An 18,036-nucleotide genomic window follows, 5' to 3' on the forward strand; every position below is an offset into this window, starting at 1 on the left:
CCCCCCCCCCCTCTATGTTTCAATATTATAATACATTGACAACTAGAAAACTCTGAAATAGAAAGACGACTTTTAGACTCGAGCTATAACTTTGAAGTCAAATGATCACGAAGTGTTTAGTAAACAATTTGCGTTGTAACATTATCAAATTCTCTTTAGTATTGCTATAATGTCTTCTTCATATTCCTATGTTTTCTGGTTATCACTACAGGGTGTCCCACGACTGTAGCAAGACACGAAATGAAGGTCGTCTTTGATTGTTGAAATAATTTGAGGTACTTGGCATTTTGAACATGTGGACTGTCTTTGTTGTGCTTTCCATAATACAGGAATTTTGTTCAGATTTCGACAATTTTGGTTTTATTTTATAAAAGTGATATCCAAACGAAATTGTTCAAACCTCTAGTATTACTTTATAAGGAATTTATAGGATCCATCAGGGTTCAGGTAGATTTAAAATTCGCTGATGGTGATGGACTAAACATCTGTAGAGTAAAAAAAGTAGATGTTAGTTCCTCATTTATGAAAATATATTTCGGTCTGGGTTGACCCTCGTCAGTTCTAACGATTTCTCTGTTAACATTGAAAGCAAAGAAAGGACAGACCACATTTTGGAAATGCTAGGACAAGGAGAACTTTGTGGTTTTTGATTCAAGAATCATACATGTAAATGTAGGCTGATGACTGAATGTCTGAAATAAATTCAAAGTTCTAAGACGACTTTCAAGTAGTCTTGCGACTGTCAAGTTTAGTGGGACACCCTGTATCTAAATCAAAAGTTCCGACTTTACACTTTGTTATTTATCATTTGCCTCAACATCTGTGTTATATCTTCTGAAATGTGTACAGAAGACGTTTTTGTGCTTTTTTAAAATATTTAAATTCTTCCGTTTAAAAATTTTCTCTTGTTGCTGAATATAAAAATATGAAACGGTTAAATAAATAAAGGTTTACTCGAAATTACCTAATTAAGATGATAATATACTTTCTAATTAAAGGGACTATATATATATATATATGTAAATGTTAGTGACCCTCTATAAAAAGAGGGTATATGCCTGATTCACAATGATTCCCTTTTATTCTTCGTTTCTGTAAAATTCTGAAGATTTTCCCGTTTTTCTTTTTGTAAATTGATAATTTTCAACTGTGGTTCTTCTGTGAGTTTCTGATTTTAACGGGAGGGAGATCAGAATTTAAGAAAACGTCAAAATCTTCTCATTTGTTCATATCAGAAAATATTTTAAAGGCGTATTGTTGTCAATCAGGCATGTAACTCTTTAATTGGGAGATTGGGTTGTAAATACGATGATGACAGTTGACCCAGAACTTCGGAGAAATTGAAAGAATTTATAATATGTCGTCTTCTAAACCTACTGATAAGGGAATGCGGCAGATATTTAGTTTTTTAATTGAATATGTAAAGCTGAATCCGCATATTTCATATCTTTTTATTTTTATTACTGAGATTTAAGTATAAAAGTTTTAAAGACGCCATTTAATGAATTCTTTCGATGTCTCCAAAGTTCAGGGTTAAACTGTACACTATTGTTGAGGTCTGGATTGGAGGTTTGGGGCTGAATGGTTTGAGAGTCAGCTCCTGGATCATGATGTCTGCTCTAACTATGGTAGGAAATATTACCAAGAAGGACTTAAAGGGACCGTTCACTTATTTGGGTAATTTCAGGATAAACTAAACAGCCTATTCGCTTTTGATTGGTAACAGACTTACTTCAAAGACAACTGAAATTACCAAAATAAGTGAACGGTCCCTTTAAAAAAAGAAAATTAAATCTCGTGGAAATTTTGCAATTAATATGTATGAAAATTTATTAACCCAGGCCTTTCATGAATCAGAATCTTTCTCATAGAATCTTTAAAATCTTTAGAACATTTTTTGTTCCTGTAGTTTTTTTTTGGAATAGTCCATTTTTGTCGTGGTATTTTTTATCAGCGTCTTACTTATAGAATCTTGAGAGAAATTGTTGTTGCTTTAAATTTTATTCATTCGGTTCATTTTTGTCATTTTTATCTTATCAGTGAAAAACTTTGCTCACTGGGACCGAAATTAATGAATTTAAGCCATGACGCTAACTAACTACTGCCGGTATAAAATCTTGAATCACTGATTCAAAGTTTAAGATTCAAGGGGATTTGAATAAATGATTCGGGTTCAGCGATATCTCCAATTCAATAAATTCGGTTTCTGGATCTTAAAGCTTCAAAAGGTTATAGTTTTTAGTTATTGTTATTATCATTATTAATTTAATCTATCAAGTTATCAACTTCAATAGCGTTTAGCCACTCTTAGGAGGCAAACGCTATTACGCATAATATAAATAATAATAAAAACAGTGTATACTCATCCTCATTTATTTTTATCACTAAATTATCTTTCAATCTTTAGTCAGTGTTTTATGTCCTGTAGTTCATGATAGGTTGACCTTATAGTTCATGATATGTTGACCTTATAGTACATGATAGGTTGACCCTATAGTTCATGATAGGTTGACCCTATAGCACATGATAGGTTGACCCTATAGTTCATGATATGTTGACCTTATAGTTCATGATAGGTTGGCCCTATAGTACATGATAGGTTGACCCTATAGTACATGAAAGGTTGACCCTACAGTTCTTGATAGGTTTACCCTATAGTACATGATAGGTTGACCCTATAGTTCATGATAGGTTGACCCTATAGTACATGATAGGGTCAACCTATAGCACACGATAGGTTGACCCTATTGTACATGATAGGTTGACCCTATAGTTCATGAAAGGTTGACCCTATAGTACATGATAGGTTGACCCTATAGTTCATGATATGTTGACCCTATAGTACATGATAGGTTTACCCTATAGTACATGATAGGTTGACCCTACAGTGCATGATAGGTTGACCCTATAGTACTTGATAGGTTGGCCCTATAGTACATGATAGGTTGACCCTATAGTACATGATAGGTTGACCCCATAGTACATGATAGGTTGATACTATAGTACATGATAGGTTGACCCCATAGTACATGACAGGTTGACCCTATAGTACTAGTACGTGACAGGTTGAGCCTGTAATGTCTAGGGAATGTCTTCGTATATATCAATACAATGAAGACGACTTGCAATTTCAGATTTTTATTTATACTAAGCTTTTAAATAGCATGAATGCACACAAACATGGAAACAGAGAGAATCTGTCAATTAACAGATTTTCACTTTTAATTTGTAAAAAGCTTGTAATAGCAAGTAAGTAAGTAATTATTTATTTATTAAATAAAACAAAAACATACAAAATCAAGTGTCTCAGGAGAAAATATTTGAAAACCTCAAAAAAAAAGGTTGTGGGAATATTTCCCCCAATTCTAAAAAATTAAAAATGTAAGGATAATGAAAGGAGAGGAAAAGGAAAGTTACATTTTTATTGTTCACATTATATTTAGTATAACTGAGCCCGCGATATAAAAAAAATACCACTCGGGTCTAAGCTGTCGTTGAGCTTTTGGATTCAAGCTGCATCTTATTTTCTACAGAGTTGAGTTCAAAAACGGGGTTAATATTGTATTTTTTGGCGGATTGGGTTTAATATTGTATTTGGAGGATTTTCATGGTAGGAATAGGGGTAATTTCCTAGAGAACGATTTTTGAACCGAAGATCTTGCAGCAGTCAATGACGTAACACAACCTGTCGTCAGTGTTGGGTCGAAGATTGGTTCTGAAAGTCGGGTTTCAGTAGTTACGGCTCGAGTCGAAGTTTTAAATCGCGGTTTCTGGTAAATCAAAACTTCAATAGAAAAGTCGTGTTCTTTGTATTGATATAAACGCCGATCATTCACTGTGTGTTTAGGGAATTGGAACTATGCTGCCGGAATAGGAAATGATCCGCGAGAGAACCGGAAGTTCAATATGATCAAACAGGAACTAAACCACGTGTCATTTTTTTAGTGAAAGATTTTTCTTCTTGAAACTCGACTCTTGAATTTCAGTAAATTGGGAAGTAGCATTTATTATTGATTGATTGATTATCGTTTATTTCTTTATGCCTTATAAAATTCGGTGATAGTGATGGACCAAACCTCTGTAGAGTAAAAAAGTAGAAGTTAGTTCCACATTTATTGAAAATATATTTCGGTCTGGGTTGACCCTCGTTAGTTCTATCGATATAATAACCATCAAAATCGACAAAAAAATTAAAAAATGTAAAAAATCACAAGAAGATAAACAAACAAAAAGATTATTCAAAATAAAAATTTGGGATGTCAAATGGACATAAGGGAAACGAACTCAGATTATGAGATGAAAAAAAGATAATTTGCAAAAATTCACTTTAAAAAAATGTTTTAAGACAATTATTATTCCTTGAGATTGTTTCTTCTTTATGCCTTATTTTTAGCACCTTAAATCTTCTTTTATTATTTGCCAGTAATGCATAAAGGGAACCCAGAATAAATTAATATTTTTAAAAATAAATCAATTGATAAAAATTGCAGTACTTGAAACTGTTTTACATGTGAGTCAAAAAAAGGGATTAGCGTGTTTTTTAACAATAAATTGTTTTTGTAGGGTTCATGTTTTAGGTTAAAAACTACAGAAAACTCTGAAATACTTAACAATTGATTTAATAACTTGCTAATAAAGATATTTGCTTTGTAACAATGTTACAATATCTAAAACATCCGCTCAAAGTTACAAGAAATAAAATTTTAAAATGCATTTAATGTTTACAAATTTTTCCTTTCTAAAAATTCCATTTTGCATCTTTGTAAGATTTGGTCAGATTTGGAGCAGATCTGTGCAGAGTTTTACAGTTTTACAGCAGTTTTACAGAGTTCACCACAAAGAATTAACCTTTTAGACTCAGTTTCAAGTCGTCTTTACAGTTTCATCCTTTTGTGGGTAACCCTGTATAGTGCAAGGATGTAATGTAAGGAAAGTTATTTCAGAAGTATATGCATCTTTTGTACTTCAGTGTGCTACCTCTGGGCGGTAATGTAACACAAGACGGATGTCGAAGCCTCTGCCTGACATGAGATCCATCTTTCACATAAAAAAATCAATGAAATATTCTGGTCATAGGAAACTATTATGTGAATTATCAAAATTATCGAAATTTAATGCGTTTAACCTCCCCTCGAATAATAAACGAACACTGATGCATCTATTCTTGTTTACAAATTCCTCCCAGAGAGAACAGGTTTCAATATGTACGCACTACGCAGAGTATATGCGACAGCAATTTACTTTCCTTGCATTACAACCTTGGTATAGTGTATATTACTCACAACAGTTACAAATTTTAAAATGTTGACTGATATGTTTCTAATTTAAAAATTGAGTGAAGACAATTGTCATTCTGATTATCACTGTAATTGCACGCTTTTTTTACTATTAATGACAGAGTTTACGCACACTGTAGGGTATGGATTATGACGCTGATGGGGAGTTTGTACGCACCTGGGTTCCAGAGTTACGTAAAATACCAGGAGGTAGTTCCAATTTATGCGTAAAAATATTTTTTGAGTCGTAAGACTTTAAACTGCAGATAAATATTTCTAGATGTCAAGAACTTCAGTGTCCGAATTTAACGAATTTGAGCCGCGTCTTTAATCCGCCAAAAACCGTTTTCAATTAAGCGCCGACTTAAATCTTGAAGCAATGAATACGATTTTAAGTGAAACCAATATATTTTAGCCGCGGCCTTAATTTAAGCCTCGGCGCAAATTCTTTAAATTCGGCCTCAGGGCACGTTTTTATTAAGTTTTTTGTTAGCAATTATAAAAGACTATTTATGTTTAAAACACTGAAACTTTTAAGGATAATAGGGAAAAAAATTAAAATCTTTTTGACAAAATATGTACATGTATGTATACAGTATACACCCTAAAAAATTTGAAATATAGTATCTATTACCAATGGTGACATATTTAGAAGAAAGAAAAAACTATTTTAACAATTTTCAAAATTTTAGCCTTGTCAATTTTTCGAAAAACGTCCTTTTTAAATTCAAACTTCTCAAATCATTGTTTTTCTTCATGTTAATCTATTTATCGTTAAATATAAAATGTGGATTGTTATAACATATTTTTTTATTTTTTCCTTAGGAAAGATCCATGTTCCCTGGACCCTGAATGATAAAGAACTGACTTCCGCTGGTGTCGATCTAGGTAAGAACCCCCCCCCCCCCGTCTATAAATAAATTAATTAATTAATGTTTAATGCTTGTATCAACTGTGGTATTTGCACAGGGGTTATTTGCACTTTATTTTGAACCGTTCAAGGTTTTTGACTCCACTATAATCTGAGAGTTTTTCTATTTCACTTTTGTATGCTCAATAGTTTTGCTTTTATTATAATATGCAAAAATGTCCTCGATCAGACGGTTTATATCTGTGAATTTCACCACTGCTTCTTGAAAGCGAAGAAATGCGCAAGTCACTTTTGCAGAGAAACCACAAATAAAAGTAAACCGTTTAAACTGACAAAAACATGGATATCTTATTTATACTTGATTAGACAAAGCTTTTAAGGGTACCGTTGTAAATCGAGCATTGCTATTTTTGTACAGAGGGTCACTTGAAATTACGCTTACAGTCCCTTTAATGGAAGAAAATGAATGATATCCCTGGGCTTGAATTTCCCTAAACCCCTTGTCCAAGCTCCTGCATGTATAAAAGCGGCTGAAGGGACAGCTCACCGAAGCAAATTTGCGACTTAACAAACAAGTCCCATGGTCTACATGATATAGGTGTCCCACACGCCTGTGGGGACTCAAGTTTAGTCTTAGGGGACAATTTTTTAGTCCTAAATGAATGAATGAATGAAATATTGAATATATAAATATATCCCTAGGTGTGAATTATCCTAAACCTCTGGTCCTAGCTCCGGAGTGGGGAAGACACTCGCAGAAAACAAACAAACCTCCCTCCTATAGGTTAACCTAACTTGATTTTTTTCTTAAATAGTTTCATATCAAATTTGAGGAACCCAAAAATAACCCCAAAATTATAATCTTCTTATCCCTATATTTTTGAAACCTGATGTACGCGTTTTATAAATCAAATTCATTCTGCAAGATCAAATGTTCTAGTATATCAAAGTGTTACACTATCCTGTTTCAAAGAAATATGGATAAAAAATTATAATTTGGGTGGAATTTTTAAATATGGTTTGTTTTAATATCATTAGATTTAATAATTTGTTTAATAATAAAGTGTTTCCTCTTTTTTGATACTTTTTTCACAAAATTTCATTTTTTCTCTTAATATCCCCTTTATCGGGGTTAAAGGAAGTACAGCAAACTTTACTTAAGATTCTGATATTATATAAAAAAATTTAGTTTACAAAACAAAATTGTATTATTATTTTGATTTTCAGAGATCCGCCAAAAGGACAGAGACCCATCAATGCCTTTTTCAAACCAGAGTATGGCGGAGGCGGAGTACAGGGTTCAGGAGGACGTGAAGGGGGCGGAGTACAGGGTTCAGGAGGACGTGGAGGGGGCGGAGGAAAATGGGGACCAGGACGTGGAAAAGCCCCTAGAGGCGGAAGAGTACAGTTCTGATTTTTTGCTCAAGCACAGTGAGAACCAAAATTCTATGGAAATGGAAGATGACTTTTTATGACTTTGAATAGTCTTCTGAACATAAGAAATAGCAATTGTGCCGTATAAACACACCCATTTAACATCATCAAGGGATGTTTTAAGTAACTAGTCGTCGTCTTCCCATTTCTCAGTTTTCTGTTACTTTATGTTGTTTTTCATTTTTTTATTGTGTTTGGATTTTTTAAATAAAACTTTAATTAGAAATTACTATGTTCATTGTTCAAGCACTAAATTAGTCGGGTTTTTTTCAAATTCGATAATACATTATTGTCAGGTACATTAATCACTAATCAGAAGTATAAGTGTTTTCAGATTTCTTATTAATGGGTTTTGTTATCGGATTGAAATAGACTTCCAAGATGTTAAAATTCATCTACATATTGTAATGGGACACCATTTAGAATAATCGGACATACATCAATACTATCAATGTTAAATTTTATGTAAAATAACACATTAGGTCTTGGATTTGTTTATGTTCGCGTTTGTACTAAACTTTAGTTTACAATTTAGTGCAAATTTCTCACATATATTTCCTATACACCATTTCTACTTGATGACAGCCTAACGATGTCATCAGCTTAAACCCATTTCCTTGTATTTGACAACCAATCGTAGATAATCTCAACTGTTTTATCAAATCATTTATATAGATGCAGAATAATATCGGAGAACTAACCGCTCCCTGACCCTGTCTTACTCTATTTGTTACTTTAAAACCATGGGATAGAGAATCAGTCCATTTCGCATTGCAGGTTTGGTTCTTATATATATATATATATATATATGTATCAGACATAAAAATCCGCCAAATAGAATATTAAACCGGTTATTTGAACTCAACTCTGTGGAAAATATGTAACACACTGATAAACTGGTAAAGCGGGAATTAAGTATATTAACGAGGATATATTTAACCCTGAAATTTTCAACAAATTTCGCAACATTAATAAATTGCACAAATTATTATTAAAGGGAGTGACCGGCTATGTAAGGTAGTTGAACTGAGAATGCAGTGTTGTGGAAAACTTCTTTCGGATTCATTTGAGACATATAACACTTTTTAAAGATCTTTAAATCCTGAGTTTAAGCGCAAATTCGACGTTCAAAACTCCTACTTTGGGGGTGGATACGTTTTCAGAATCGTTTTTTTTTAATTACTAAAAACGACGACGAAAAGTAAAGTAAAAATCATACAGTAATCTATGGAGATGGTTGGGAACATATTTCTCAAAAGAAATTTGTCAATAAATCAATGCTAAAATCAATTATTTCGTTTTCAACATTTATTTGAATTTTTTATTCTCTTTGAATTTATTCGCAGATTTCTTAAAATTCTTCAAATGTCGTCTTTTCAATAATAAATCAAGAAACCTGCAGAAAATGTTTTTGAATAATGAGAAAATAGAAACTAATAATTGATCAAGATTACTTATTTTCAATGATAAGATAAACTTTTATTTTCTCAACCGGTTCCGAAACAACTAATTAGTTTACTGTAGAGTTCTGTTTACATTTGTTGTCGTCGTTATTTAAAAATTTTAAAAAAAACTAATTCTGAAATCGTATCCATTCCCAAAGTAGAAGTTATGAACGTCGAATTTGCGCTCAAACTCAGGACTTACAGATCTTTAAAAAGTTTTATATGTCTCTTATTAATCCGAAACAAGTTTTCCACAACACTGCATACTCAGTTCAACTACCTTACATAGCCGGTCACTCCCTTTAAGTGGTATGTAAGCTTAATTTCAGGTATTGTTTAAATTCTGATAAGCTCTGTATGCAGTCACTTGAAACCACAACTAAAAATATTATGTTTTCAAAGTTATAAACATTGATATCTATTTATTACTTGATTAGACAAAGGTTTTAATGATACCAATCCTACATTGCCATTCTTGGCATGAGGGTAACTTGAAATTACGCTTACAGTCCCTTTAATAACGTATATATGAGGAATTATCCTAAACCTGCATTTTTTTATTATAGTTGCGCAGAAACCTAATTCGTCCTATGGCCCTTAATTCAACCAGCCAGGATATTAAAAAAGTTTTGTTCAAAAACTCCTTATTTTACAACCCCTTCTTTTATTTCCAGGATTACATTTTTCTGAATAAATGAGTTGAATATTCTTGAAATTTGAATATAATTCTTTATACCAATTGCAGAGCATGTACATTAAACTATCAATCATCTTGCAATTTATATAGAATATTCAGATCTATACACGAATTCGTTAGCCAAGATGGTTCATATATAGAGAAATAAATATACAGATTTTAACTGAAAATCTTTTAGCTGAGGTTTTAACTTTTGGAGTCCAACATTATAGAAACCGCTAGGTATAGCAACGAGGCGTTTTTGCGGGAGAATATTTTTAATATTTTCGAGAAATTAAATAATTAATGTAAAGTAGATATGATTTTCATAAAATCCTTTTATTTAAATGGTAACACGGAATTTTATGAAATCATAGGAGCGTTACCGGAGGACTTTTTTATATTTTTTGCTAAATTATTTTTTGGTAAAAATAAACTGTAGTTATCATTTTCTAAGAAAAATTTTTTTAAATAGTAACACGCAATTGTAAGTAATCATGTAATCATTCATTTATGATGTCAGTACATAATAAAATCTGGGGGAACCTTAAACACTAAACAGAGCAGTACAAATGTACATATTAATCTAATTAGCTGTATAGTCAAGGGTATAAAAATAATGATATTGATAATAATAAGCTGCAATGTACAAAAATGTTTAATTTCTCTAAAATATTAAAATTATTCTCCCGCAAAATACGCCTTGTTGCTATACCTAGCGGTTTCATTAATGTTCTCAATGACCAAAGGAGGTATGTTTGAAATATTTATAAAATTCCAATCTTCTTTGATCTGTGAACTAGTTAATCTATGATTGCATGGTTTCCAGGATTATGAAAACCAGGATGCACCCCGTCTCAAGCTAAACCGGGGTAGTGCATGCCAGAATATCAAAATTAAGATATTCTGGATCAGAGAAACGGGTACATATGTGAATTGGAAAAGCAACTCTTTAAATGAAGGGTCATTTGAAATTATGTCTACAAACCCTTAAACCTTAAATTGCTTCCGGAAGAATATCTACAAGGAAACTACAAGGATGGAAGAATATCTACCCCTGAAACTACAAGGATGAGAGAATATATAACCCTGAAACTACAAGGATTGAAGCATATCTACCCCTGAAACTACAAGGATATAAGAATATCTACCCCTAAAACTACAAGGATATAAGAATATCTACCCCTGAAACTGGCAAAGATATAAGAATATCTACCCCTGAAACTACAAGAATATAAGAATATCTACCCCTGAAACTGGCAAAGATATAAGAATATCTACCCCCTGAAACTACAAGGATATAAGAATATCTACCCCTGAAACTGGCAAAGATGGGTTGAATCAAAATATNGCAATTTAAAATAATTTTCAGAATTTTTTAAGGGGGGGGATTTTAAATGATTTATTTAATTTCATTTCATTTTGGTTTTCTTATTTTTGCATTTATTGATCTAAAAATTTGTCACTCTAAAATAGAGATCGAAAAATTCGAGATAAAAAAGACAATTTTTGAATCCGGGAAGAAATCATCATCATTTAAGTGCTATTGGAGACCCTCATGGACATCTCGTTGGAAACCCCCAGATTCTGGTTGGAGATCTCCATATTTTCATTGGAGAACCCATATTTTCGTTGGAGACCCCCAGATTATCGTTGGAGACCCCCAGATTTTCGTTGAGAGACCCCCAGATTATCATTAGAGACCCCATATTTTCAATAAAGACCCCCAGATTTTCGTTGGAAACCCCACATTTAAATCCTGGGCACTCCAGCTAGTAATACATATATAATATCCTGAATTTTGAAATTTTAGTGTGTTTAATATATAATAAGGGATGAACTTTAGAGCGTTGATATAAAAAGATATTCTTCCTAAAATTAATTTTATCTTTTAATTCTTCCCGCTTTAAGGTTTCCCACCTATTTTTTTCTTTTTCATCTGCATATGTATTAAACAAACGGATTTGGTTTGTTCTCCACAAAACACAAAAATAAATGTTTTTCGTGAAAAGGACTGAAAGCGTAATGTCAAGTTACCATTTCTGCAAAGTTCTTTTCTTGTTTTTTAAGCGTGTTAACCCATTTTCTCCTTATATACGCAGTTCAGATATAGAAATGAAATTAGTAGCGATCAAATCCGAATTTCATTTATTTTCAAAAACTCCCTTACCCTGTGATGAAAAAAAATTATGGCCTTTTTTAAAATTTGTTTGAAACACCGACAGTCTATGGATATAAGAATATAACCCCTTACCCCCAAATAGAAATTTGGTGAAGAAAGTTAAGAAATATTTGCACTGATTCTTTTCGCCAAGTTTTGTTATATCTCTTTTATATCATTATTTAACGAGACATGGGGATAGAAAAAAGAAGTCTTTGTCACAAACTCAATTTCTTTCATTTTTTATATATTTGCAACCTGATGGTGTAAACCTTTGATATTTAAACTTATATTATTTGGTCTAAAAGAATTCACAGTTTAAAATATTTAATATCTACGACATGGTCTTGTAAAGATATAGGGATTAGAATAGTAGAGTTTAAAATATTTAATGTCTACGACATGGTCTTGTAAAGATACATGTATTAGAATAGTAGAGTTTGAAATATTTAATATCTACAACATGGTCTTGTAAAGATATAGGGATTAGAATAGTAGAGTTTGTGGCAAAGACTCAATTACGATACCAGTACAAATTCGTGGGATCCACAAACGTCGGACCAGGACAAACGTCGGACTGGCACAAACGTAGGACAGTACAAATGACGGATCAGTACAAACATCAGACCCGTTCAATCGTCGGACTATGGGAAAAAATTATTTGAATTTTAAGATTTTTTTTAAAGGATATTTCCTTTTATCCACTTGATAATAAAAATCTACTGAGTTACTGAGTTCTTGTCACTGACTCAAATATTCTCATCCCTATACCTTTGCAACCTGGTAACGGTATTAACTTTTAATACTTTCAAACTTAAACTGTGTGATCTTATAGATTTCATAGTTTGAACTATTAAAGGTTATATGACATCGGTTTGCAAAGATAAAGGCATATTGAAACATTAGAGTTTATGACAATTGAGCTCAAGTCCTTTTTGGTCTGTTGCTTTATACCCTATACAGTGTTAGCTTCTAAGGATGAGACTTTATTTAGTTGTCTTTGATTTTTATCACAATAAGTGAGTGATTTTCAATTTATTTCTTATGGCAATGGTCTTTTTTTCAAACTCAACCAAAGTCCGACGTTTTCCTTATAAATGTACCTGTCTGACTTTTTTACTGGTCCGACGTTTCTACCAGTCCGTCATTTGTACTGTCCGACGTTTGTACCAATCCGACCTTTGTACTGTCCGACCTTTGTAACGTACGATGTTTGAGGGTCCGACGTTTGTACTGGTACCTAATTATTACTTAAACCATCCAATTCAAATAAAAGTTTATGTTTTTCTTCTTAAATAATATTTTGTATTTTATTCAAACATTTAAATATATTTTTCACATGAAACTTGAACCCTGACAAAATATTTTTAAACTAATCCTGTTATTTTTACTCACCCTGTACAATCGTACTGCATAAAGGTTTGCTTGGGAAAAAAATCGCGTTTTGAACTAAGAAAATAGTTTAGAACTAATCCTGTTTTTTAACTCACCCTGTACAATCGTAGAGTATAAATGTTAACTTGGGAAAAAATCGCGTTTTGAACTAAGAAAATAGTTCAGAACTAATCCTGTTTTTTACTCACCCTGCACAATCGTAGAGTATAAGTATTTACTTGGAAAAAGAATCGCGTTTTTGTAGAATCTAAATAAACTCCAGTTTTGGATTCAGACATTTAGCCCAAAGGTTAGATTCCATATTTCTCAAATTAAGGTATTTGCAGGTCAAATGTATCTATCTATCTATCTATCTATCTATTTCAGGTCAAACCTAACAATATTTTATCCATGCATATATTCAGATTTACTTTATAGTGATAACTAGACAACTCTGAAGTATGAAGACGACTTTTAGAATCAAGTTATAACTTAAAAAGTCCAATGAGCATTGAAGACACAGCAATTGTGCAGCGTAAACATACCCGATTCGCCAAAATAGTGGGAAAAAGTGTCTAGTAAAACTACTTACTTTGTAACAACATCAAATTGCTATAATGTCGTCTTCCTATTCCATTGTTTTCTGGTTATGACTGTATGTATGACTTGTCTGTCTGTTTGTTTGTAACAAAAACGTCTAACCTATTCGGGCACGATTTTTGGGACAACTGACATGACCCCAAGGAAGATTTATGGAATGTCAAAAATTAACAATTTGAGAGCCATGAAAAAATGGAAGTTTTCACAGAAACACTTAAAAGTTTTGTCTGATCAAGTAAGAATTAGATATCTGTACAATGTACATCATGCAGTCAGCATGCATAATCTTATATATATATACGATTTTAATATATAAATATATTTATTTATATATAACTGTCGTCTTTCTTCTCCAAATTATTATACCTTGCCTAATCCAGACAGTATTAATTATCTTAGAACAGATCATTCTTTATTAATGATAATTAATTACTACATAAAACATAGACTATAGACTGTAGAATGTAATTCTTAAATAAATATTTTTTTAACATTAATGGTGAGAAATATAAAACTGTATAAAAATAGTCTCTGTCTTTAAATTTGTATACAATGCTGACCGCAAAACTTTGGAATAGGAAGACGACTTTTAGACTCAAGTTATGACTTTAAATAGTCCAATGTACATGAGGCACAGTAACTGTGCAGTTTAAACAGACTAATTTCACTTAATAATTGATTTAATAACTTACTAGTAAGTTACTTGGTTTGTAAAAACATCAATCGCATTAATGTCGTCTTCCTTTTCGACAGTTTTCTGGTCATTACTGTATAAAAATATCAGTCATATTTTGATCTCTCACTAAAATCCGTCAAAAATAGCGTAAGACGCTTTTTATACGTAAATATAAAAAAGTATAAGTTACGAAAAATCTTGATATTTAACCAGTAAATAGGGGATCGAAACAGAAACAGGAAGTCTTACAAAACAAAAACAGTAACTTTTACCGATCAGAAACAAAAGCTCCTAACAATTAGAAACATTAACTTTTGTCAATCAGAAACAGGAACTCTTTCAAAGCAGAAACAGTAACTTTTACCAAACAGAAATAAAAACTGTGAACAAACAGTAACAGTAACAGTAACAGTAGTTTTATACTGTACAAAGAGAAGATGCTCACAGATAAAGCCACAATTAATGGTGGCGAAGCGCCTTATAAGCCTAGTATGTGTATATGTATTTAACCACATTGTACATATATTTATATATTTACTTATATAATAGTAACCAGTCCACCCTGTATGTTTAGATCAGAACTAATAACCATGAAAACCTTCCTTGCAGCCTTCATTATACTTTTCTTCATGTTTCCTCAGGTACAGTTTTATACTGGGTGTCCCAAATATCATAACAAATAGAGTACATATACAGTGAGAACCATAAAAGAGGACTTTTTTTAAGACTTATGGTTATTTATGTCTTTAAATAGTATAAATAACATGGTACAGTTTAAAACAGAAACATTTCACTTCATAATTCACTTAATAAGTTACTACTGAGACCTTTATCTTTGTAACAACATAAAATACACTTAATTATTGTTACAATGTCGTCTTCCTATTCCCTTGTTTTCTGGTTCTCACTATATATTTAATATGGATCTTGAATAAAGCGCTTCAGTTGTACATCTCGGGCCTAAAACATACTTTTTTAAACTAAGAAAGTTATTTTTTATTTTATATATTGTCTTTAAACGTCATGTTTAGAGGGACAAACTGCAAAAATAAAATCTTTAATTTTCTCAAAACTCAGTTTTATTTTTACAAAGATATTTGAATCTTATTCATATTCTAATCTTAAGTTCATCACCAAATACGAATAAAACATATATTTCAATTTTTTAAAACAGAAATAGCGGTAGAACTTAAAAAAAGAAAAATTATTGGACAAAAACATATCGAAAATGGTTTTTAACAAAAAAATTCAATTTTAAGATTTCTCTTATAAACAGTTTAATTTGCCTCCAAGGGTTTGATTTTTTATACCACAAAAATAAAAATATATATATATATATTTATACATATATATATATACATATATATGTATAAATTTAAATCATGTGTTGAATAATTCTTTTCTTACATACAAATAGCTAAAGACCAGGCGTTGCCAGTCGAAAAAAGTTTGATAAATAAAAATCTATTTTTTAGCCTATGTCAACCCCAGACTACCCAAAATGTCCGCAAACAATTTCAGCCCATTCGGTCCAGCCGTTGGGTCGGCTAGTGGGAACATATATATGAATGTTGACATTCCTGTAGAAATTTACGTTGTTTTTGGGGCAAACATTATTTTTTAGAAAGAACTAAACTTTTCGTCAATGATGATGTCCTTTAGAGAAAAAATAACGATGGACGAACAACGAGATATTTTATAAAAACGAACATATAAGCAATTTTACTAAACGATAATTCAGTGAGAAATAGAATAAAATATGAAGGAAAATGAACGATAACTTTGAGAACAAACGAAGCAAATTTTAATGATTAAAAAATAAGAACAAAATGGGTCATTCATGAATGATGAACGTACGAAATGAAAAAAGCCGAACGCACCCATTGCTACATTCCTCTGTTTAAAATACAAAATCAAAATGCTCTCTGCGCCCATCTCTACATTTCTCTGCTTAAAATACAAAATCAAAATGTTCTCTACGCCCATCTCTACATTCCTCTGTTTAAAATACAAAATCAAAATGTTCTCTGCGCCCATCACTACATTCCTCTGTTTAAAATACAAAATCAAAATGTTCTCTGCGCCCATCACTACATTCCTCTGTTTAAAATACAAAATCAAGATGTTCTCTGCGCCCATCTCTACATTCCTCTGTTTACAATACAAAATCAAAATGTTCTCTACGCCCATCTCTACATTCCTCTGTTTAAAATAAAAAATCAAAATGTTCTCTGCGCTCATCACTACATTCCTCTTTTTGAAATACAAAATAAAAATGTTCTCTACGCCCATCTCTACATACCTCTGTTTAAAATACAAAATCAAAATGTTCTCTGCGCCCATCTCTACATTCCTCTGTTTAAAATACAAAATCAAAATGTTCTCTACGCCCATCTCTACATTCCCCTGTTTAAAATACAAAATCTAAATGTTCTCTGCGCCCATCTCTACATTCCTCTGTTTAAAATACAAAATCAAAATGTTCTCTACGCCCATCTCTACATTCCTCTGTTTAAAATACAAAATCTAAATGTTCTCTGCGCCCATCACTACATTCCTCTGTTTAAAATACAAAATCAAAATGTTCTCTATTCCTCTGTTTAAAATACAAAATCTAAATGTTCTCTGCGCCCATCACTACATTCCTCTGTTTAAAATACAAAATCAAAATGTTCTCTACGCCCATCTCTACATTCCTCTGTTTAAAATACAAAATCTAAATGTTCTCTACGCCCATCTCTACATTCCTCTATCTAAAATACAAATTCAAAATGTTCTCTGCGCCCATCACTACATTCCTCTGTTTTAAATACAAAATCAAAATGTTCTTTGCGTCCATCTCTACATTCCTCTATTTGAAATACAAAATCAAAATGTTTTCTGCGCCCATCTCTACATTCCTCTATTTAAAATACAAAATCAAAATGTTCTCTGCGCCCATCTCTACATTCCTCTATTTAAAATACAAAATCAAAATGTTCTCTGCATTCAAGGAAGAACTAAATAAAAACACAAACAAAACTAGTTTGAATATATTGTTGATCTTTCTCTTTTTATTTGTCTTCTCTTCGCTAACTCGGCAATTCCAATTCTTTTAGAATAATAATGATAACAATAATAATAATAGTAAAATAAAAACTACAGGGTGTTTAAAACAACTCTCTTTTTTACATTGTATAGCACACAAATGAAAGAAAATCGTCCTTTTTAATTGGTTGATAATGGAATTTAGTTAGGGACTGAAAAAACTGCAAATCTTCTAAACAAATCTTAATAGTCAAAATAACAAGATCTTAGCCTACAATGCAGGAATAAAGATTATTTGCTTCTGAGTATCACAAATAAAGAATCTTAAAATGGAAATTGGGAGACATTTTTTTAATTATCATTTAGTCAATATTCTTAATCATTTTTGTGTAATTGTAAACACTTTTAATGATCTATTGAAATAAAATGTGAATGTGATGGTAATTGTTTTGTTTCCTTTTGTTTAAAGTTCCAATTGCAATGTTCAACCAAGCCA

General features: G+C 31.7%; 1 protein-coding gene across 1 annotated transcript in view; it reads left to right on the plus strand.

The window, feature by feature from the left end:
* LOC111704933 (cryptochrome DASH) overlaps window positions 1-7,810 on the plus strand; it is an 18,194-nt gene extending 10,384 nt beyond the window's left edge. Inside the window, exons 13-18 of the mRNA XM_023477330.1 lie at window positions 1,557-1,628; window positions 3,848-3,918; window positions 5,417-5,486; window positions 6,102-6,164; window positions 6,850-6,931; window positions 7,375-7,810. Of these exons, the coding sequence (XP_023333098.1) occupies window positions 1,557-1,628; window positions 3,848-3,918; window positions 5,417-5,486; window positions 6,102-6,164; window positions 6,850-6,931; window positions 7,375-7,561 (545 nt within the window). The 3' untranslated portion in view covers window positions 7,562-7,810. The remainder of the gene's footprint in view (window positions 1-1,556; window positions 1,629-3,847; window positions 3,919-5,416; window positions 5,487-6,101; window positions 6,165-6,849; window positions 6,932-7,374) is intronic.
* Window positions 7,811-18,036: the final 10,226 nt, after the last annotated feature.

The sequence above is a fragment of the Eurytemora carolleeae genome, unplaced genomic scaffold, assembly GCF_000591075.1.
Source record: "Eurytemora carolleeae unplaced genomic scaffold, Eaff_2.0 scaffold338, whole genome shotgun sequence".
Lineage (NCBI taxonomy): Eukaryota > Metazoa > Arthropoda > Copepoda > Calanoida > Temoridae > Eurytemora > Eurytemora carolleeae.